The sequence below is a fragment of the Mytilus californianus genome, unplaced genomic scaffold (genome assembly GCF_021869535.1).
Source record: "Mytilus californianus isolate M0D057914Y unplaced genomic scaffold, xbMytCali1.0.p SCAF_11, whole genome shotgun sequence".
Lineage (NCBI taxonomy): Eukaryota > Metazoa > Mollusca > Bivalvia > Mytilida > Mytilidae > Mytilus > Mytilus californianus.
The window spans coordinates 44,286,140-44,307,987 of record NW_026262593.1 but is presented as its reverse complement, the minus strand read 5'-3'; the positions used below and the strand labels follow the sequence as shown (position 1 = coordinate 44,307,987).

Here is a 21,848-nt window from a genome sequence, read left to right as displayed (position 1 = left end):
TAAGCGGATATTGGGTATGTTCATGTAATATATTTCATGCAATAATACATATTTTTTGTTAAAACAAAATTGATAAGGTCTACATCAACATAAGAATAACTTGTTAGGTTACGATTTACATTATATTATAAAGGCGTTGTACTAATAAACATTTTACTTTTTACTCACATAAGAAATCCAATAAAATCAGCAATTTTCAGGAATTTTGATACAGTTTAAACGACTTTTCTATCATAGTGACAAATAGTTCTACGGAAGCCGGTCGAGACCTTTCAGAAAAGAGTTGTTGTACTTTTCTCAGCATACTAAATAACATAAAAAAAAAATTTAACGAGAAGCATAAAAACAAACGAAATTTATTTAAGAAAACCAAGCATTTCTAAACAAAAATTTAAAAGTTAATTTGTGTATCCGAATTTATTGAGATTTGCGAATTAAATATGAAGATAATATGAAATTATTCTAAGTTAAGACTTGGGTTTGGCCGATCACGGCATTTACATACTAGGGAAAATTTCCCACAAATCAGAAACAATTTCTTTTTATGACTTTATTTCAGTTGATGGTAGTTTACCTCGGGTTGTTGCATTTTCTTCTACTATGGATAGTCACAAAGAAAACTTAGGTGCTGGACAAACCGTTTTGTTTGAACACGTCATAACTAATGTTGGAGGTGGCCTTGACCCAAACACCAGTATTTTTAAAGCGCCAATTACTGGTGTATATCATTTTGATGCTATAATCATGAGTCATCATGGAGAAGACATGGAAACCGAAATAGTTAAGAATGGAAATGGGCTTGTCAGACTTTATTCTGGTAATGGAGACACATGGGGTGTTGGTATGCAGGCGATAGTAGTCCAGATGAATGCAGGTGATGATGTTTGGGTTAGAGTTTATAACAATCCAGGCATAAATGATGGAAATGTTCGTGTTTATGGATTACTGTGGTCCTCTTTTTCTGGCTTTTTACTTCAATAAATGAGCCATCATGCACTGATTTCTTGAAGTCTACTTATACCTTAAGGTCAAATTACAGTAAATGGGTTATGTCACAGATTTTTCTTAAAATTTGGCATACAATCTTTAGCTCGTTGAACTTTAACTGACTTTTGAAAGAATAATGCATTTATCTCTTATTATCTTTGAAATAATACTGATTGAATTCCTTCAAAATTGGTGAACATTTGTATTAAAAGCACAAACAAATCGGTGAAAAACGTTCCTAAGTTTGTCTTTAAGTCAATAAATTTCCAATGTGTAATCCATAGAATTTTCTTAAAAAGCTATATGTTGTTGGTACAAAAATTTCCGTTTAATGATGTTAAATAATGACATGGTCACTTTTTGGAGAAAACTTGCATTCATACAGTGTCATGACTATCTATATTTTCAATTTGTAATTTTTTATAGTGTTTTATATAAACATTCAGATGACTAGGGTTATTCATTTTTGTGTCTTTGAACACTAAAAGGCCTGTCAAGAATTTGAAAACAACAAAATACTTCAATATAATGTTATCCAACTGTGTCTAAATATTACGGTTGAAAACTGTTTGTTGCAATATTGCAAAAAGATTTTTATGGTAACGATTGCCGATGAGATCCACAATAGTTTACACAACTACTATACCTGGGCCCGGTTGTTCAAAAGTGTTGTTAAGCTAACGCAGTCGTTAAAGTGTCGTTAGAGAGTCGTTAAATTTAACAAATTTGTTAACTGTTGTTCAAAAAATTTAACGACAAATGTAATGTTAAAGAGTCGTTAACTTTAACAACTTCTGGGAGGTCGATTAAATATCTAAGTTATTGTTAAATATGGCCGCCTTCATGCAAGTACCTGTTCCACCTCAGAGAAAAGAAAGGCATTTTCGCCTCAAAGATGACCTTTCTTTGAATTTGTCCAATGATGAATTAAGAGAAAGGTACAGATTTGGTAGAGAAGGAATTATGTTCATTTCCAACCTAGTTAGCAATGATGTATCAAGAAAAACAAAGAGAAACCATGCCCTCACTGTGCCACAGCAAGTCATGGTAACCATGAGATTTTTAGCCACAGGCAGTTTCTTGCAAGTAGTTGGAGACACAATAGGTAAGATTTCATTATATATTTATCATATGTCATTTAAAATTAAGTAAACATTGCCAATGTGGTGTTAATCGACTGCTATATTTATCTTTGGCTGATTTTTGAGTGATACTTTCAATTTGTTGATTTTCTATTAAAATAATATATAATCAAACGGTAAATACACATTTTATTTTTGTACTTTATCGATCTCCAAAATTGTATGTTGTTGTTTTTGGTCTGTTTACAGGTTTGCACAAGGGAACTGTCTCACGTATTGTGTCTGATGTTTTGAATTCATTATGTGACAAACGGGACGAGTTTATCAAGTGGCCGAGAAATGTTGATGAAACAAGAGGAGACTTTTACCGTCTAAGTGGTTTCCCAAATGTGATAGGGGCAATAGATGGGACACACATCCGTATCCAGGCTCCATCAGAAGATGAACCATCATTCGTGAATAGGAAAGGGGTACATTCTGTCAATGTGCAGGCTGTTTGTGATGCCAGAGGTAAAACATTTCTTTCTTATCTAATATGACATTGACCTTCATAACATAATAAACTGGTTTCAACTTTTTTGTATGACTGGGACCCCTATAGTCTGTTTCTCACATAGTACTTTCACTTTCACTCTAGTGTAAACCTTCATCTAGGACATAAAAGTAGGATTTTATATGGTTTACCTATTACAGGTAAATTAAAATATTGGTTAGTCAAATATTAAAAGAAGTTATTTGTCATTTTTTCGTCAATGAGAAAAAGATTCTGTTCAGGGGCCCAGCCATTTTCAAAAAAGGGGGGGGGGGGGTCCCAACCTAGGATAAAGGGGAGTTCCAACCATATGTCCCCATTCAAATGCACTGATAGTCCTAAAAAGGGGGGTTTCCTGGAACCCCACCACAGATCCGCCACTGCTGTTTCAGATACATTTCTTAAATTTTCCCTTTTAATCCAAAAGAAAGAAAGATTAACCTAGGTTAACCTACAGTACAATTTATAATTTTAATATTGCTCTGATGTGGATCAACTATAAAAAAAATTAAGATGCATTAGCACAATTGATTTGATTATTAATATCATGTTTTCCTAGTTTGAAACAATATAATTGAGTCATAATTTGTGAGTCTTTACATGCATTGTACATCTGAGTTATCATGGTTATTCATTGTGTTTTCTGAAATTTAAAGCAATTATACACTTGTAGTTGGAAATGTTTGGACACCCCCTTTCAAGATTACCATTACAATACTTTTAGATAAATGGATTCAAATAAATTTTATTTTTTGGTCCACTGTTGCATGATCCCAAATAATCCTGAGACTCTTTGAAACTCTTGCTACACCTCTTACATGTCTTAATTAGAAAAATATAATAATTAATAAAAGATAATTTGTTACATATAATTCTGTTTATGCTATTACAACATTTCTTTCTTCTTTGTATTATATATAATATTCTATATATTTGCAGGTAAATTCACAAACATAAATGCAAACTGGCCAGGTAGCAGTCATGATTCCCACATATTCAGGACTTCACAAGTATGTATTTTATAGCCATGTTAGTCATTCTTTTATTAGTCATATTCCCTTTCAAGCACTATATGTTAACAGTAGGAAGACTTCTTATTTTCTCAATACATATTCAAAATCTCTTATCTTGGATTGGTTACCGCTGCGGGAAGTCAAAATCTTCTTCTTGGACATAAACCCCCTATTTTTATTGCCTGTCATCATTAATATTTGTTTTTCCCTTTTTGTCATTACACTGATAAAGGTGTAAAAATACCAATCTGAGGACATTTGAATTTCATTTCAAAATAATGAATTTATCATTTCACATTTACATATAATTAATCATTTTAGCATAATAAAATTTGGATTAATGAAAGAAAAGCTAATACATTATACATATTAGATTGCAATTGTATTTCCATATCTTTAGTAAAGGATTTATATGTTAAAAAATCTATTATTCCATATATAAAGAAGCAACCTTTTAGTTTTAAGTGGGGGCTATGTTAAAAAAATATTGAGATACAATAACTGAAAAAAGAATATAGAAATATCTTTAGTAAATGATATATATGTTAAAAAATCAATTATTCTATATATATAAAGAAGCAACCAATTAGTTTTAAGAGGTGGCTATGTTAAAAAAATATTGATATACAATAACTGAAAAAGGAATATAGAAAAATAGTCTTGCTCAATATTATTTAAGGTAAACAGTGTAACTCCTCCGTAAAGCTTAATATATACATTTGAATTATACAAATGGTAGTTTTAACCAAATATATGATGTAAATGAAATATAAACCTTTATGTATAGGTGTGTACCTACATGGAACAAAATGGTCGATGGGCAAATGGTGTACTGCTTGGGGATAGTGGTTATCCTTGTCGTCCATTTTTGATGACCCCATACCAGAATCCTGTACAAGATCATCAGAAAAAGTACAATAGATGCCACTGTTCAACAAGAAGTGTGATTGAGAGAACATTTGGGAGGCTGAAGAGACGGTTCCATATATTACACTCAGAGGTAAAGGATAAAAAAAATCAATTCTTTATGCAAATGATCAGTGTCATAGAACATAAGGGAGCTACCATTTGATTTTTGAGGGGGGGGGGGGGGGTGGGGGGGGGGGGCAGGACAGGACAGGAGTTTTGAGTAAAAAAAAAGGCAGGATGACAATTTAGGTAAAAAAAGGTCAGGATAAACTAATAAAAAAAGCAGGACCGAATAGAGTGAAAAATAAAAAGGCAGGACTGAATAGAGGGAAAAATAAATAGGCAGGACAAAATTTTTCATCCTAGCCCCCCCCCCCCCCATACAAATCAAATGGTAGCTCCCTAAAAAATGCAGTTGATTAAAAAAAAGAACTTTCATCTTTTGTTGGGGTTCTTATCGCGTTATTGATTTGGATATTTTGAAATTGGTCCACATTGAGGTCCAAAAGGGTCCAAAATTAAACTTTGTTCAATTTCATCAGAAACTGATTTTTTTGTGGTTCTATATGCTGAATGTATCTGTGTATTAATATTTTTATATTGGGCCCTGTTTTCAAATTAGTCCATATAATATAAAATCTAAAAGGTCCAAAATTAAACTTTGTTTCATTTTACAAAAATTGGATTGATTGGGTTCTTTGATATGCTGAATCTAAACATGTATTTAGATTTTTAATTTTGGACCTGTTTTCAAATTGGTTCACTTTGAGGTCCATAGGGTCCAAAATTAAATTAAGTTTTGATTTTAACAAAAATTGGATTGTTTGGGTTCTTTGATATCCTGAATCTATACATAAATTTATATTTTTGGTTTTGTACCTAGTTTTCAAGTTGGTACAAATCAGGGTCCAAATTAAATGTTGTGTTTGATTTTTACAAAAATTATTGAATATATTAGGTGTGCTGAATCTTAACTCTGGTTTCAGATTTTGGATTTGGAGCAAAATTGGGAATGTCGAGATCCATGCAAAGGATCAAAAAATTAAATTTTGTTTGATTTTGGTGTATGGAATGATTGTTAGGTGTAGATGTCTAGCTGGCAGGTGTCATCTGACCTTGATCTCATTTTCATGGTTCAGTGGTCAAAGTTAAGTTTTTGTGTTGTGGTCTGTTTTTCTTAAACTATAAGCAATATGTCAACTATATTTGTTGTATGAAAGAATCATTACCTGTACTTGTCTGCTTGGCATGGTTCATCTGACATTGACCTCATTTCCATGGTTCATTGGTCAATGTTTAGTTTTATTTGTTAAGTCTGTTTCTTATAAACTATAAGTAATAGGTCAACTATATTTAGTGTATTGAATAATTGTTAGGTGTACATGTATTTCTTGTTTGGTTTATATGACCTTGACCTCATTTTCTTGTATCATGTTAAGTTTATGTGATAGTTGTAGTAAAGCTTTATATTTAGGACTATCAACATAAGGCCATAAAAAAGAATATGTTTGTTTGCCCTAACCCTACCTACCCAGAAAATATCTGCCTACTCAAAATCTTTTATTGTCTTGATGTGAAAAAGTTTTTTTTTAATCAGATAGGCATGAAGACTAAACAAAATCTGACACTTCAATTTCTCTTTGCCGAAAAAAAAAGAAAATGCCTACCTACCTACCCACTGTCTCTACCTTTGGGTAGGGTTTGGGCAAACCAAAATATTTTTAGGTGTGGCCTTTTATAGCAAGGATTAGTAAAGAAGGTGAGTCATTTCAGCGTGTGCACTCTTGTTTAAGTTCTAACTTCTAAGACCAAATTAACATGCTATTGTGAAAAAAAGGCAATAATTCTACATTACTTTCACTCTTTGGTTTCAGATAAGAATGACACCAAGCAAAGCATGCAAGATCATTATTGCTTGTGCTATTCTTCACAATATTTGCATCTTATTAAATGAACCAGACATTGAAGATGATGGAGTAGTGATAGACAATGATGGAGATCTTGGGGAACGTTTCTTTGGTATCAGGACGGAAGAGGTGTCAGAGACCACATTTCCTCCACATTTTTTAATCGCTGAAATCATGAATAAAACATTGAAAAAAGCTTTTTTCAGAATATGTATTTTATCAATAACAATAATTTAAAACATATAAAAAATATAACATTAATATGGAACTATAGATAAATGTTGATTAAAGTTACTGAAATAAAGACTCTAACATTGACTCTGTACAACTATTTTCAAAATTTTTCTTTATCAAATCATAAAACTCCATTTGTTTCTTGAAAAGTTCCATTTGGGTCCGATTTCTTTTTAGCTCGCTCTCTAATGCCTGACACTGCAACTCGTACACATCTTCTGCAGTTCTCTTGGGTTTCTTTGTCCGTTTATTCTCACTGAAATATATAAAAAAAAATTAATACTTGGTAAATCTTGTAAATAAATATAGTTATTATAAACCGGTATAACTATTTATGTAAAATTGTTTTTTCAAAGGCCAAGATTTCTACAACTTGTACATTAATGTTTCTACCTTTAACTAATAGTCTTTAACAAAAATTGATCATATTGAAGTTAGTGTTCCGGATTAATATTTAAACAAAAGGTGATGTAGACTTTCATTTAATTAATTCTACAAATGAGTATTTGGGATATTTCTCTGAATCTTACATTTAACTGATAGTTAAATGCGATAATTTGATTTAGAATTTAGATCCCCATTTACAGGACATATTTGATCATAAAAGAACAAGTTTAATGAAACAATTTAAAGGGAGATAACACTTGATTTTATACAGGGCTGCTGTATAAACTTATTGGCGCTTTAAGAATATTTATCAGTATTCAAATCATTACATAAGAAGATGTGGTATGATTGCCAATTAGACAATATATATATGCATCAGAGTCCAAAGGAAGCCCAATTAAGCCAAGTTATATCATCATAATCCCTTTAACAAAGAGCAAGTATATTCCAGGATGTATTCAGGTGTTTCATACACAAAATACTCATCAGTGATGCTCCATTTAAAAAAAGTTGCAGCGCCAGATATATACAATGCTAAAAGAGCATTCAGTACATACCCAACTTACTTAGTTTATAGAAATTATAAAGGCTGTTGTATTCTTTCATCTAAAACATATACCTGGCTTTTGGTGGTTGCTGAGTGCTGCTATTAGTAAATGAAAGAGGTATTTGGGCTGATAGGTTGGCATGTTCAGTATAAGGTGTTTCTTCATTTCTCTGATGAACCTGCTCCAGTCTTCTAATCCAGATACTCTCCACAGAAGATGGTGGTTCTAAAAGTTTTGATTAAAGAAACATTAAAATTGCCTCAGTTGATTGGGTATACATTGCATATGTGTTGAGTATATAAAAATAAGGAGGAATAGTATGATTGATTAGAAGACCTTGGGACAACTATCCACCAAATTGGAAATGAAGTTGATGTATATTTAAAATTGAGAATGGAAATGGGGAATGTGTCAAAGAGACAACAACCCCACCATAGAGCAGACAACAGCCGAAGGCCACCAATGGGTCTTCAATGCAGCGAGAAACTCCCACATTCCGAGGCGTCCTTCAGCTGGCCCCTAAACAAACATGTATACTAGTTCAGTGATAATGGACGTCATACTAAACTCCAAATTATACACAAGAAACTAAAATTAAAAATGAATATTTAAATGTGTCAGTCAAGATACATATATTCAAGACATAAAATCCCCATCAATTGAACAACGTAGGTTGGTGAAAGGTATGGTAAAAAAGAAAAAAAATAATATAGCCATGATAGCTGTTACTTCTTTCCATAAGTCATTATATTCTGTACTGTCAATTACAACTTTAGAAAATATATAAAGACCAATTGAATGAAAGTAAGTAAATAGATACAAAATTTACTTAAAGCGTGCTATTACAGAGACCCTGTATAAGACCCTCCATGAGTCATTTTTTTATACATATAAATTCTTTTCACAGCAATATATATCAACTTCAGTTCTTTAATTCAAATATTGATTCTGAAACATTACATCTTCATTTTTATGAAATGCAGAATTGTAAAAATAATAGCATAATGCAAAAATCTAAGTAATAATTACCATCAGCTGTCTGGCATCCTGAGACAGCAATCTGTGCTGGAATGGGTGAGCTGACAGGTTCAGCAGTATATATTTGATCAGATGATGAGCTTTCTGAAATAAAATGAAGATACATAATAATTTTATTTTTTTTAACAATCATTTTATTTTGGGATATTTGATTGATAATAAGAACTCTTCATTCGATCAAAATCAAATAAAATAATACTTGAATAATGTTATTCTTGTACCTGTTTTCTTGTAGCTGTCATATAAATACTATACACAAAAAGGATGAATATGCATGAACATTATTCCTGATTGCAGTGGAACCCCCCCCCCCCCCCCCCCCCCCCCTTTTTTTTGATGATCTATGCATTTGAATGGGGACCTTTTAAAATGGCTTGATCCACCCCTGTATTGATTACACTTACACTCTCAATTTTATACCAAATTATTTGTTACAAGGGCAAATAATCTCGCTCTTTACTTATGGTTACAATTATAATATTACTGCAATTAATTACCAGCCAGTGTTAACCTTTTATAAATCTATATCATGAACTGATTCATTTGATTAACAATTTGCTCAGCAATTTTTAATATAAACTATATATTAAAAACTGTTTATATCTTAAATACTAATATTTTATAAAAGGTTCCAGATTTAAACAATGATAGGTATAGGATGGCTACTATACTAATCCTGAATTTAATAATAACTAACAAATCAAGCAATTTAATGGGCTTTTTTTGTTGATAAAATTGATTTTAATGCTTAAAAGAAAGTAAATTTCTTTAAAAAATTTATTGTCATGTGTTTGCATGAATATCTTCTTTAGATACACACCTTGTATACTGAACTGTGTTGGTCTACTCTCACTTGTTTCTGTCTGCTGAGGAAACCCTGTAAAAATGATAAAGTGAAAATTACAAAAAAAATCAGGCACAAAGAAAGATAACTCAATTTTTAATAATGCATGTCTATTTTGAAATGGACTATAAACATGTCACAATGACTTTAGTAAAGTATCCAATGCAAGTTCGTTCTTTGTTGTATTTACAAATAACTTTTATTGAAATTAAATAATCTTTAAAAGTAAAAGGATTTTCTCTGAAAATTTTACTACAGCTTATTTTTTTTTTCATGGTGGTAAAACATGATGTAAGGGGCATTGCAGAATTGACCGCCAAAGGTGATGGCCAACACAAACTTCAGCTCTTGCAAAACAATAATTATACCTTTTTTTTATCGATAAATAGATTTGTATATGATGATTATTTCTCATCAATATCATGAGAAGGTATTTTTATATATCTAAGGTAAGAGAAAGGTTGCATTATAACACAACATAAAATTCTATTTTTAGCACATCGGCGACGTCTGTAGGGAATTTCGTTGAAAGGGATATCCTAATGTCAAAGCAGACGACGCACTCTGGCTTCATAATTTTCTGCATTATTTTCTATGATAGCAATACAAATAACCGTCAGATTTATTGTTTCAAAGGAATTAAACAAATTAATGGAAGCATAACATTGATTAGTAAATCTAAAAGTAAAATACTTGCCCACTGAAGTTTTCATCCCTTCATCTATTCCTTTGAAAGAGGAGGTGTCTTTTAATGCATTTATTATGTTCTCAGCAACACTTATTGGTTTTGGAGCAGGTCCTCCTCCTGTCTTGTTTCTCTCCCTCTTTTCATACACAAATTTTTCTTTGGCGTCTCTTGTGAGGTTTCTGAACTTGGTTTTCACAGTCAGAACTTGCCTATAGCTCACACCAAGAGCATTCACTTCTGCAGTTATTTTTTCCCACATTCTGTTTTTTGCATCAGCTGTCACATCCTTACCGAATTTCCCCCTCAGTAAAGCCAGTTCTTCAACAACTCTCCTACTGATGAGGTTAACTTCCATACTGGAAAAATTCTGCCCTCTAATTCTGGGAATTTTCTTGGGGGGTTGCTCTTCAGCCATTTTCAAACAGGAAGTGGAGGAGTTTTGGGTAATTTTTTTGGAATTATGGGAAAATGTTAAAATAAACAGTTGTTAAATTTTTTAACAAGTAGTTAGTTAACTCAGTCGTTAAATATTTTTGAACAACATAATTTAACGCAATAATTAGCTAACAACAATGTTAAAATTTAAAGAGTCGTTAGGCTTAACTAGTCGTTAGCTTAACGACACTTTTGAACAACCGGGCCCTGGTCTTCATAAATCATTCAAAAATTCAAAAATGAGTTAAGCTATAGAGTACTAGAAGTTAAAAAGACCTTATGACGACAATTCCAAAGATAAATCCAACTGTTTGATCTACACATTTTGATGCACCAAACTACGCATGTCAAATAATAATACTAATAATCAAAGTTCTATTTTGGTTGAAATAAGAAGAATGAAGTTCATCGTAGAAAAAATATTTAGAAAATCGAGTACTGTTGTCACTAGTTTGCATTACAACCGAACATTTTAGGTTAAATTATATATAATTTGGAGTAGTGATTCTACATTATTAACTGTTTCGTATTAAGACATGTTGCTTTTCAGGCACTTTATGATTAGTATTTGTATTTCCAACATTCTGGCCTTAAACCTACTACAGATGTTTTTGTTCTTGTTATATAACCCGTTTTGAGACAATGAAATAGTGCAATCATAGCAGCTAAAGATCATGAATAGGGAAAGATATGATAAAAGATATAGCAAAAAAACACATTACATGTTCCATTTACCACTTTTCAGCTAACAAGGTTTTGTACCGTCTCGTGTCATTGCTAATGAGATGCACTTTAAACCGTCCGACTTTAAGTTTACATATTAAGAGTTTTACGGTTTTATCAATTTCATGGAATCACTAGCTTATTGTTGAGATGTTCAGATATTACAACAATAAGTGATTTTAATTTAAAAATGTGTGATGGATGATTAAAAAAAAAATCATTTCACTTTATTTAGTTCAGGTCGCCGGCACAGTTTACTAACAATTGAATGTCGAGGTGACTACTTCATAAAGATAAGCACATACTTATTACAAGTTTTATGAGATATAGGATTGTATGTACATATATTGCACTCTTTGTCATTGTTTAAACTTTAAAGTATTCAAAAATGTTTCTAGCTACATTTTTCTTGCTTTTTGTCGTCTCAGTATGTCGGTCGGCTGTTTGGTGTTTCAATATCAACACTGAATTGTCGAATTCACCTCTTGACATTTCCGAGTCTGTTGCAAAATTTTGGAGGACAGTCAATTCTTTAAATTGCAGTTGAAAGTCATTTCAGACGAAATAGAGCATTACAAATCGAGGGTTAAGATACTAGAAAGTGAACATGCATATACTAATCGTGATCTTGAATTAACCAAGCAGAATGCAAACGATACCAACAATCGGGTAAGAGTGTTAGAACGCAAACTTGTGATAACAAAGAAAATTTCTAAAACAAGTGCTGAAATCCCAAAGTATGATGAAAACGATTCAGTGAGGGCTTCTCATTCCAGGAGAAAACATGTCAATATGAAAAATAGAAGTGATAATGAATATAAAAAGGAATCGGTATACCAAAGTTTCAATTCGCCTGACAATACTGATATTTCAAAGGATACTAAGCGTATATTGGGTATATCCTGGTAACGAATTTCGTGTAATATACATTATTTTAAAAAAATAGAATGGCAGTAAGTTCAGTATATACACAAGGAAAACTTGTTTGGTCACATTATATTATAAAAGCCTCGCAAGAATAGACACTATACTTTTGCATTCAATAGCGAATAAGAAATTACTTTTTCCAATACTTCATCAAAAAATCTAAATCATGTACATTGTCCAACCTTTTTAAATCAAAATCCATTATAATCATAACCATTTTCAGGAAGTATTTATTGAATTGACTGAGGTCGAATGAATTGTCTGTCATAATGACAACGAGTTTCGATTATAATGTCAAGAACTCATCAGAAAAAAAAGTGTTGCACTTATTCAGCATATATAATAATATTACAAAAATGTAAATTTAGCACATAGCATACAAATAATCGAAAATTATTTAAGAATACCAAGCCGTTTTATTCGAAATAGTAAGAACTTAATTTGCGTATCCAAATTCATTCAGTGTTTGCGAATAAAATATGAAGATAATATGAAATTATACTTAGCTTAAGACTAGAATTTTACATATCACAGCATTTTCGTAGGGAAAATTTCCCACAAATCATATAGAATTTTTTTCATAATTTCTTTTCAAGGGATGGTAGCTTACCTCAGGTTGCTGCATTTTCTTCTACAATTGACAGTCACAAAGAAAACTTAGGTCTTGGACAAACAGTTTTGTTTGAACACGTCATAACTAATGTTGGCGGTGGCCTTGACCCAAACACATGTATTCTAAAGTGCCAATTGCTGGTGTTTATCATTTTGACGTAATCATAATGAGTCTTTCTGGAGAAGACATGGAAACCGAAATTGTTAAAGATAGAAATAAACTTGTCAGACTTTAATCCAGAAATGGGGACACGGTGGGTGTTGGCATGCAGGCGATACTTGTCCAGATAAATGCAGGATATGATGTATGGCTTAGAGTTAGTAATAGTTCATACTATAATAATGAAAATGTTCGTATTTATGAACCTTTTTAGTCCTCTTTCTCTGACTTTTTGGTTCAATAAATGAGTCCTCATACACAGCTTCATGTCCTTGTTTGGCTTTACTTTTATTTCTTTATGTTTTTATTATAAGATATAAGATTTTTAATTATTTTGTGTTCGAGCATTACTGAAAAGACTTTTATTGTCCAAATGTTCATCTGGTGAAGTAAAAATTGGTACCGTTATTGTTATGAGCATATATATATATTTAAACAACAGTATAAAAAAATCACAACACAGAAAACTAAAGACTTAGCAACACGAACCCCGCAAAAAACCGTAAAGTATACATGGCAGTCATATTTCAAAGTCTTAAACATTTTGAGAGTATTAATAGCTTAACACGGTCATCGGAGTATTTGAAGTATATAAACATGTATGCATTGTTTGTAGGGGCGAAAACTTGCTTTTCTACAATGCCATGACTATCTATATCTGTGATCTCAGGTGCTCCGGAAGGGTAAGTAGATCCTGCTCCAAATGTGGCACCCGTCATGTGGTGTATTGAAATAAGTACTCATTGTGCACTCCTGCTGGCTGACTTGTTTTTGTAATCATATATGCATATGAAGTCATCGTTACACAAAATCTTTTCTCAGGCAGAATTAAGGAAAGACATCTCGCCAAGTTCGGTAGAATCACGTTAAATATATGTAGAATTTCCTGTCAATGATCTGACAAACCACTGGGAGTTACCCGTAACCTATAATTGCTAAATCATTGGATTGTTTTTACACATAATGAAACTATCTTGTGAAATATATCCTTTTTTAAGTTGTTTGCTGGTTGATGAAAATCTACTTCATTACAGCAAATATAATTTGCAAATAAATCATTGTCATGAAGATTGCGAAAAAATATAAAAACAGAGGGAATTGATAACCTGGATTCAGGACAAGATTAAAGCACCGCGTAGTAATTAAAGCAATTCCGGATTTTTCAGATTCCAATAACTGGTAAATGATTGATGCAAAGCCGTTCCCTAGAATCTTGTCCTTTGTGATGGATTAGTTATTGTATATTATGACACACCGGTCACGACAAAGCTTAACAACGTCATAGAAAAATAATAACAATAAAAAAAAATATATTACTTACAAAACAAATTTTATATGCAAAAGTTGATGTCACATTGATTAGAAACTAAGTAATATTACATATTTACTACTATCTATATTATTTCATTTCTGTTTGTTTAGAAAGTAAACCTTATTTCTAGTGCCTCAGTTCTAACTTTGATGTCTGGAAAATTGTACACGCACAAGATGTTTAACGACAAACGCAATGTAACACATTTGCCTTTAAACGTTTATTTTACGCTTATCCATTTCTTGTTTCCCATCCGTCTTGGAAACGTTTCATATCATACTTTCACATTAGGATTAGCGATAACACAACCTCTGATTGTTTACTAGTATTTTGAATTTGGCAACACAATTTAGCTATCTGTTGCATTGTAAAGCCTTGTCAATCACTAGAAACCACTGAATTTTAACATGATCAGTACGGCAGGTGTCGTCAGTGGAAACAGTTAGTACTGATTCGTCCACCAGAATAAGTCATCGGTTTTTTAAGCGGTTTGTTTGCGCTAATTTTTGTTTTCTTGGTGGTATTTTGTTGACTGTTGTTTGTCCATTCGTGTATGTCCTTAAGTCTGTCTGTCTTTTTTATTTTTGACTGCCTCCTTTTTGTTTTCCCCCTTCTAAAAACATAAGAATAAGATTATCACTGGATATAAAAATTAAGCGAAAAGTTAAATGATAGAAAGAAGGATAACTCTATTATTATCATTATAGATTCTCATTACTTATTCTCAACAAAGTCGGGAAAGTCTTATTCAAATTTTACCAAATTAATGAAAAGTCAAAAGGATGATTTAAATTAAATTAAACCATCATCTTTGACCTGTTTAATCAATGACAAATATCCTCGAAATAATGATCGACTATAATTTTTGTTTCCAATCATATAGTTTCAATCGGCGATTTAATCCAGTGGGAGTAATGTAAAGAGGCAGGGACAATTTCCCTGAATTATTGTCACAACGGGGCTATTTTTTCAAAAAGGCTTTCATTCTTTACTAAAAGTATCGCAGCACCAAGTTTAAAAATACTATGAGTTTTAATAAAAAAATATTGTTTTTTTTCGAAATAATATTCGACAGTACAAATCATAAATGACAACAGAAAGATCAAAATATTTCTGGATTGAACAGAATTTGTCAACTTTTGAGAATATATTAACAAAACGTTTTAACGAGCTTTCTTAATAATAACAGAAAAACAATGTTGGAATTAATCTGTGTATTTATCCTTCTGCTACATATTAAATGATGTATTCAAAAATTCCTTCAAAGCAAAAAAAAAAAAACAAAAAAAAAATTGAAAAAATTTGCAACACTATCAAATTTGTCTTCAACAGTAACACTAACATCTAAAACACTGTGTTAAAACTTAGTTTTAGGGATATATGCGAAATAATTAAACAAAAGCCAACATTGAATTAAATAAAAATTTTAATATTCACATTCTGTTAGATTCGTTTCTTCCTTTTTCGGCCATGAGAGTAAAACAAGCACATTCCTCTTTCACGGAAATTATGCTTCGTATAGCTCATACACGAATTTCTGTAGGAAATCTTTTTTATTTTAAAAACAGCAGACATACAAGATATTAGACATCTTACTGCCTTCAACAATGAACACAAGTCAAAATAGTTACGTGAGATCCATAAACACAACTATTCTACTTGATTTGTTCAAACATGGATCTTTAAATAAATGTTCAATAGAAAACAGTAAAATTACTACAAATATAATTATTTGTTGTCATTTGAATGTACAAAAAAGGAAAATTAAACTAATAAATTTTAAATCGACTTAGAAATTTTTACATTATGATATAACTTGTTCGTGTGAAGAAAAATTAATTATATAGTAGACAGTATTAATGACGAATGGTTATTTATGTTTAAACTGTTGAAAAGTGTGTATAATACCAACGAAGGACTACAAATATACATTATGATAGCTAAAAAAGTTGTATCGTCAAACTTTAGACGAAACTTGTTCAAAATGATAGTTTGGTCCACATGACATATTTTCTTCTCGTAGTTTATACAGTTTTGGTTCACTGTTGAATAAAACATTGCTTGGTGGTTTCTTTTTCATTAAACTTTCACTGTTATAAACTACTTTATCTGGAAGCTTTGTATTCATTAAACTTTCAGTTTTATAAACTCCATTATCTGGTGGCAACCTCGTTTTCATTAAACTTTCATTCATGCTTTGTTTATTATTTGGAGTTTTCTTTCTCGGTAAACTTTCACAGTTATACATTTTATTATTTGAAGGTGTCTTTTTCATTAAACTATCCATATCGTTTGTTGAGTATGAATTAGTATTATTAAACTTTCTTTTGTAACCTCTCGGAACACCAGGTGCTGTATACTTGGACATAAACGGACGAGGTGCTTCCGAATCAGCAGTCGAATCACTAACTTCCGTATTATTCCGTTCAACGTAAACAACTATCAGACGATACAGTAACAGAACTATCACCAATGAATTCTTTGAAGTGAAGAACATATTTGTGTAGCTAAGAACTTTGTACTTAAATATTAGCAAAAGTCGCAGCACAAGAAAAGGAGCATCTTGTAAAATGATTGATATAAATATCCCATACACATCAGCGGCACAACAACCCGTCTTTTGAAACTTGTCGTAATGTCTTGTTACTAGACCAGATTGATCTCGTCTCGCTCTCGCAGCTGTCAGAACGAGAGTGAATTGAATGAGGCTCAATGACCATAGCCCAAGAATAATAATACAAAGAAGTTTGTTGTAACGGACCTGAAAAAGAGTAATAAAAATTCATAAAAGGCATTACAGAAACAAAAATGAAAATTTTAAAAATATGAGTGTGACATTCAGATATATATCGCAGTAGAATTACGATGGTCTCTACCTCTGGGTTATAATACACGATTAATTATCTTGTATCATCAGAATGATGCGCGTTGGAAAAATAAAACTGTAGAAATAAACAAAAAATGTTAATAAATTGGTAACAACTTGTGAAATTCTTTAATGTTCTTTGTTGTCAATTTACAAAAACGAAGATTCAGAAATTTACTTTATATATTAGTTCTCTAACCATTAAGTAACTTGGGCACTTTTGTCTTTGTTTTTCCTCGAATTTTCATAACAATGAATTCATATACTCATTGAATGATAATAAACTTTACTAATTTCGTGCGTCAGGAGAGAATTTCTGGATTAACCTTCACCAGGAACGCTCAAAACATTTAATATTTGAAAAGCCAGGGATGTATAGATACGTATAGAAACGGTAGAAGCTATATCACCAAAACGGACCAAAATAAACATAGCCAAATTCGTCCAAGATCAACTTTTCCTGGGGCAGTTTGAACGTTACCTTCAACTATACATATTATGCTTATTTTGCGTTTATGACAAGTTAGTGTTACAGTGTATTATTGACGTAAAATTTAAAATTAATTTTGACAACTGAAACTTTTCCGTTTTGATAATTCACTACAAATTTATTTTCGATAAAATCTGTTAATTACCATGTATTGTATAGTGATAGGTAAAAGATTTAATTGAAAACGTAGTGTAAACTAAAGAATAAGCAAAGCTTTCTTCGAAATTCAAGTCTTCCATCACTCCCTGAAACCATCAATAAATGTCTGATGTGGAAGTTCATTTCGTTTTGGCTATGGCGTTGTCAGTTTGTCTCGACTAATAAGTTGTAAATATCCCCTTGATATCGTTTGCCTCTTTTTTATAGTTTTTTCATAAGTGTGTTTCTGAGTTTGTATACTTGACAGGTGTTTTTTTTTAGTTTTCTAAATCTATTCCGTAAACATCTTGTCATTTCAAGCTGCGTTTAAGGTTCATTCGCCTTAGTCATGCATTAGTAACTATGGTTATTTTTTATTCAAAACAGCAACGGTGTTTAAGTATCTTTGTACATGTAATAGGTAATACTACTAGGTAATATTAGGTTTCACATCTCTGTCACGTACAGTTACTTATTGTTTTCTTATTAGATGTATATATGACGAATAATTATAGCAGACAATTTGGAATGCTTTCCCATTCTGTACAAAAATTCGATCCCAAATTATCTTTCAATAGATAGGTTTTACCATCAAGGCAGTTGCAAACGTTATAACTAAGCAATGAAACTAATTTTTTGTTACCTGCTCTTCTTTGAAAGCCTCAAAGAATTCAACGATATCTGCTGCAGTACCAATATAAACCAATAGCAATTGAGATAACTGGTCATGTGTTAATTTTCCTTTCGGAAGTAACCATCTTCCCACTATTAGTATCAACAATAGTATTTGTTCGAGAGTACGAATCCACTGATCCGCAGACAGCAGAATTGGAAGCCTTATTTCCAGTTGAATCTGTAGCGAAAAATAATCTATGATAGTATGTGCTTAATGGAATAATATGCGAATGTACTAGAAAAGTAATTTGGCGACTTTATACTAACATCTAAAACTCCCGAAAAATTTGTACTTACGAACCATTCAGGGATTCGTTTATCAACAGAAGAGAAGAGGTCATTTAAAAATATTTAAGTAAAGATTGTACGCTTTTAATAAATTAAATTGACCAGTCACATCAACTGATATTAAATTTATTCATTACAGACATTTTATATGAACAAGTTTTATGAATTAGATTGAATTAATTTTTAACTAATTTTGAATTTTTTTTCAACTTTTGATACATGCAAAATAAAAAAAGTTCAGTTGCATATTTGTTCTTAGAATAATGGGGGAAGTGAATTGAAAAGAAGGAAGAAGGAAATAATATAAAAGTGATGGGACTAATTATACATAAAGCGACATGCAACTTCATATTGTTGTCTATGTCATTGTTCCGCAAAGTTTACCTGTAAATGGCTGGGTTTTTTTTTTGGGGGGGGGGGGCATTTCTCTGTTGAAACATTGGTTTACAATTTTTCAAAGTTCTCGTAAGATTGCCAATTAATATTGATAAAAAAAATATAGTAGTCCCCAAAAAGTGTAAAAGAAATAGCGAAAGAGCCGAAAATTAGCAACAAAAACAACCCACAACAATCCTTTATATTACTGTTTTCCTTCTGACAATTGGTTTAAGTTTTTTGTAACGGCGACTGTAAAGGTAACATCCTAAAGCATACTCAAACCGACCTATTCATCGAATCATCGTAACATCCTAAAGCATAATCAAACCGACCTGTTCATCGAATCATCGTAAAATCCTAAAGCATAATCAAACCGACCTATTCATCGAATCATTTTAAATACACCAAATACAAAATAAATTCCTGCACTGTAAGGAAATCACAAATGTCTTGTTAGAAGATTGTATTTTGACCTCCAGATGATTTTTTTTTATTTTATGTCGTTTGGTTGCTGTCTCGACGACGTAAATCCCTAATTTTCCCTTGTTCATTTAATTTCTGCTTTCAATTAAATGCTTCCATATTTAAAAGCATTATTCTTTTATGTAATTATAAATTTTACAGCGATACTAATAAACAGTTATAGATATAAACCAAACTTACCCCTAGGATGCTACCTAAGTTTGCACTGAGGGCTTCCAACGTCTCGTTAAAGGCTGTAGTGTTATTAGTGCTTATTTGATGATTAATTCGCAAGTCCAGCTCGTGTAACTCAAGGAACCATATGGCTGGTACAGTGCTCGTCATATATATAAACACACTTGGGCAAAACCTAAATAGAAGCCATCAAAATTAATTAAGTTTACTGCATTTAATATTTTGTTCATTTCGCGATAATTATTAACTAAAACCAAAGAGTACAAATTCAATGAAATGTAATGTAAATAATCTACGTTTTTAATGAAAAGCAAAATAAAAAATAGTCTAGATATTGTGTTGAGAAGAAAATTAAAAGGACTTATTGTCCAATAAGCTTGCTTCATAATCGACAGTTACAAAACATGGGCTCCCGCCAAACATGTTTAGCCCGCCACATTCTTTATGTGCCTGTCCTAAGTCAGGAGCCTGTAATTCAGTGGTTGTCGTTTGTTGCTGTAATCATATTTGTATTCCGTTCATTGTTTTTACATAAATCAGGCCGTTAGTTTTCTCGTTTGAATTGTTTTAATCTGTCATTTCGAGGCCTTTTGTAACTGACTATGCGGTATGGGTTTTGCTCATTATTGAAGGCCGTACGGAAACCTGTAGTTATTAACTTCTATGTCGTTTGGTCTCTGGTGGAGAGTTGTCTCATTTGCAATTATAACACGTCTTCTTATTCTTATATGTTTCAAATAAAAGATTAAAATAATGACTCGTAAAGTATAAACATATGGACCATTTTCAATGTGCACGGCATGCGTGTTTTAGTTTACTTTAATCAGGAGAATCATGAAACAAATACATTTAATAGCTGTCATGTACAGGTAACTAATATGAACAATGACTCTCCGTGTCTACGATATTTTGGTATCAAATATTAATACGAATTCTTACCGATGTGGCTATTCAATAATTTAAATAAGTGACACATAACACCATTTCTAAGATTACGATCGCGCGGTGATAGCAATACTTTAACTTGAACTTGGTCGGAATCTTATTGAACGAACAAAGACAGTAGAGATACCACATTTTGCATTGAATACATATTTTTTAAGATGCCAAAACCCAGTTTACACAAATATGAATGTAGCATACCATTTCCATTCTTTTCCAAGTTTCTTTACCATTGTGATCGTTGTTTCTACTAAGAGCAACCCTAATGAAGTAGCCAGGTACCAGTATCGACTATCTTTGGTGACGTAATAAAGGCGCCATATTGAAACAAGACCATGACATGCAAATAACAGACGGACGAACACTGCTCGCAATATTGTCAAGGAACTTGCCATGTTTATGACATCATTCAGCTACTAATCTGAAAGAATATAAAAACTTAATTATTTTTTAAAAATGTCGATAATACTAAAATTGAGCAAAATAGCATACACAGTATGAGAGTATAATGAACACAGCTCGATAACGTATTTGGAAAATACATAGATGACCAAGTTGTTGTCACTGCTTGTATTATTACCCAAATAGAATAGAGAATGGAAACAGGGAATGTGTCAAAGAGACAACAACCCAATCAAAGAACAGAAAACAGACCTAGTTCACCATTGGGTCTTCAATGTCGCGAGAAAATCCCGCACCCGGTGGAGGGCTTCAGCTGACCCTTGACCAATAATGTATACTAGTTCAGCGGAATGGACACCACACTGCACTCATAAGCTAACTTTAAAACCACTTCTGCATGCCGCTGCCTTGATTTCTAACCGAAGCCAGAATTTTAACATGAACCGGGCAACTATTGCAGCTTGCATTATTAACTTAGGCCAGCATAAACATGTACTAATTGATCTAGGCCAAATATTAATAGGCACTACAACTACTAACCAGCATTGTCCCAACAAAGTACTATCTCCTAGGACTATACTATATACTATAGCAAGATGTACGTTTCATGACAAAACAAATTATATAACCTAGGATTGATTTACTCTTACCAGATACCTAGCACAAATAAACAG

The 21,848-nt window shown here is 31.9% G+C and overlaps 2 protein-coding genes and 1 long non-coding RNA gene across 4 annotated transcripts in view; 1 reads left to right on the top strand and 2 right to left on the bottom strand.

The window, feature by feature from the left end:
• Positions 1 to 1,644: 1,644 nt before the first annotated feature.
• Positions 1,645 to 6,717, top strand: LOC127720156 (putative nuclease HARBI1). Of its 2 annotated transcripts, XM_052226626.1 has the most exons (5): positions 1,645 to 2,092; positions 2,319 to 2,579; positions 3,541 to 3,611; positions 4,402 to 4,614; positions 6,398 to 6,703. In XM_052226626.1, exons 1-5 carry the CDS (start codon positions 1,819 to 1,821, stop codon positions 6,665 to 6,667), a joined length of 1,089 nt encoding a protein of 362 aa, XP_052082586.1. In that variant the 5' UTR covers positions 1,645 to 1,818; the 3' UTR covers positions 6,668 to 6,703. The 2 variants fall into 2 exon arrangements, with proteins under 2 accessions (XP_052082586.1, XP_052082587.1); XM_052226627.1 differs by lacking the exon at positions 4,402 to 4,614 and having other exon boundaries at positions 6,398 to 6,717.
• Positions 6,718 to 6,732: 15 nt separating this feature from the next.
• LOC127720166 (uncharacterized) lies at positions 6,733 to 10,109 on the bottom strand. Its single transcript, XR_007990638.1, has 4 exons — positions 9,458 to 10,109; positions 8,629 to 8,721; positions 7,671 to 7,824; positions 6,733 to 6,920 (listed from the first exon to the last, which is right to left on the bottom strand). It is a non-coding gene; the product is annotated as an uncharacterized LOC127720166 (long non-coding RNA).
• A 5,991-nt stretch (positions 10,110 to 16,100) lies between these two features.
• The window catches only part of LOC127720152 (transmembrane protein 26-like), a 39,925-nt gene continuing 34,177 nt past the window's right edge, over positions 16,101 to 21,848 (bottom strand). The window contains exons 2-5 of the mRNA XM_052226622.1: positions 20,974 to 21,193; positions 19,837 to 20,005; positions 18,476 to 18,685; positions 16,101 to 17,099 (exon numbers count right to left, since the gene is read on the bottom strand). Of these exons, the coding sequence (XP_052082582.1) occupies positions 16,296 to 17,099; positions 18,476 to 18,685; positions 19,837 to 20,005; positions 20,974 to 21,167 (1,377 nt within the window). The 5' untranslated portion in view covers positions 21,168 to 21,193 and the 3' untranslated portion in view covers positions 16,101 to 16,295. The remainder of the gene's footprint in view (positions 17,100 to 18,475; positions 18,686 to 19,836; positions 20,006 to 20,973; positions 21,194 to 21,848) is intronic.

Bases quoted from the DNA above. Each gene is read 5' to 3' on its own strand.
- LOC127720156 (XM_052226626.1), top strand. From the start codon at position 1,819: ATGGCCGCCTTCATGCAAGTACCTGTTCCACCTCAGAGAAAAGAAAGG. The intron at 2,093-2,318 runs GTAAGATTTCAT...GTCTGTTTACAG, and splicing joins AGTAGTTGGAGACACAATAG to GTTTGCACAAGGGAACTGTC. The intron at 4,615-6,397 runs GTAAAGGATAAA...CTTTGGTTTCAG, and splicing joins TCCATATATTACACTCAGAG to ATAAGAATGACACCAAGCAA.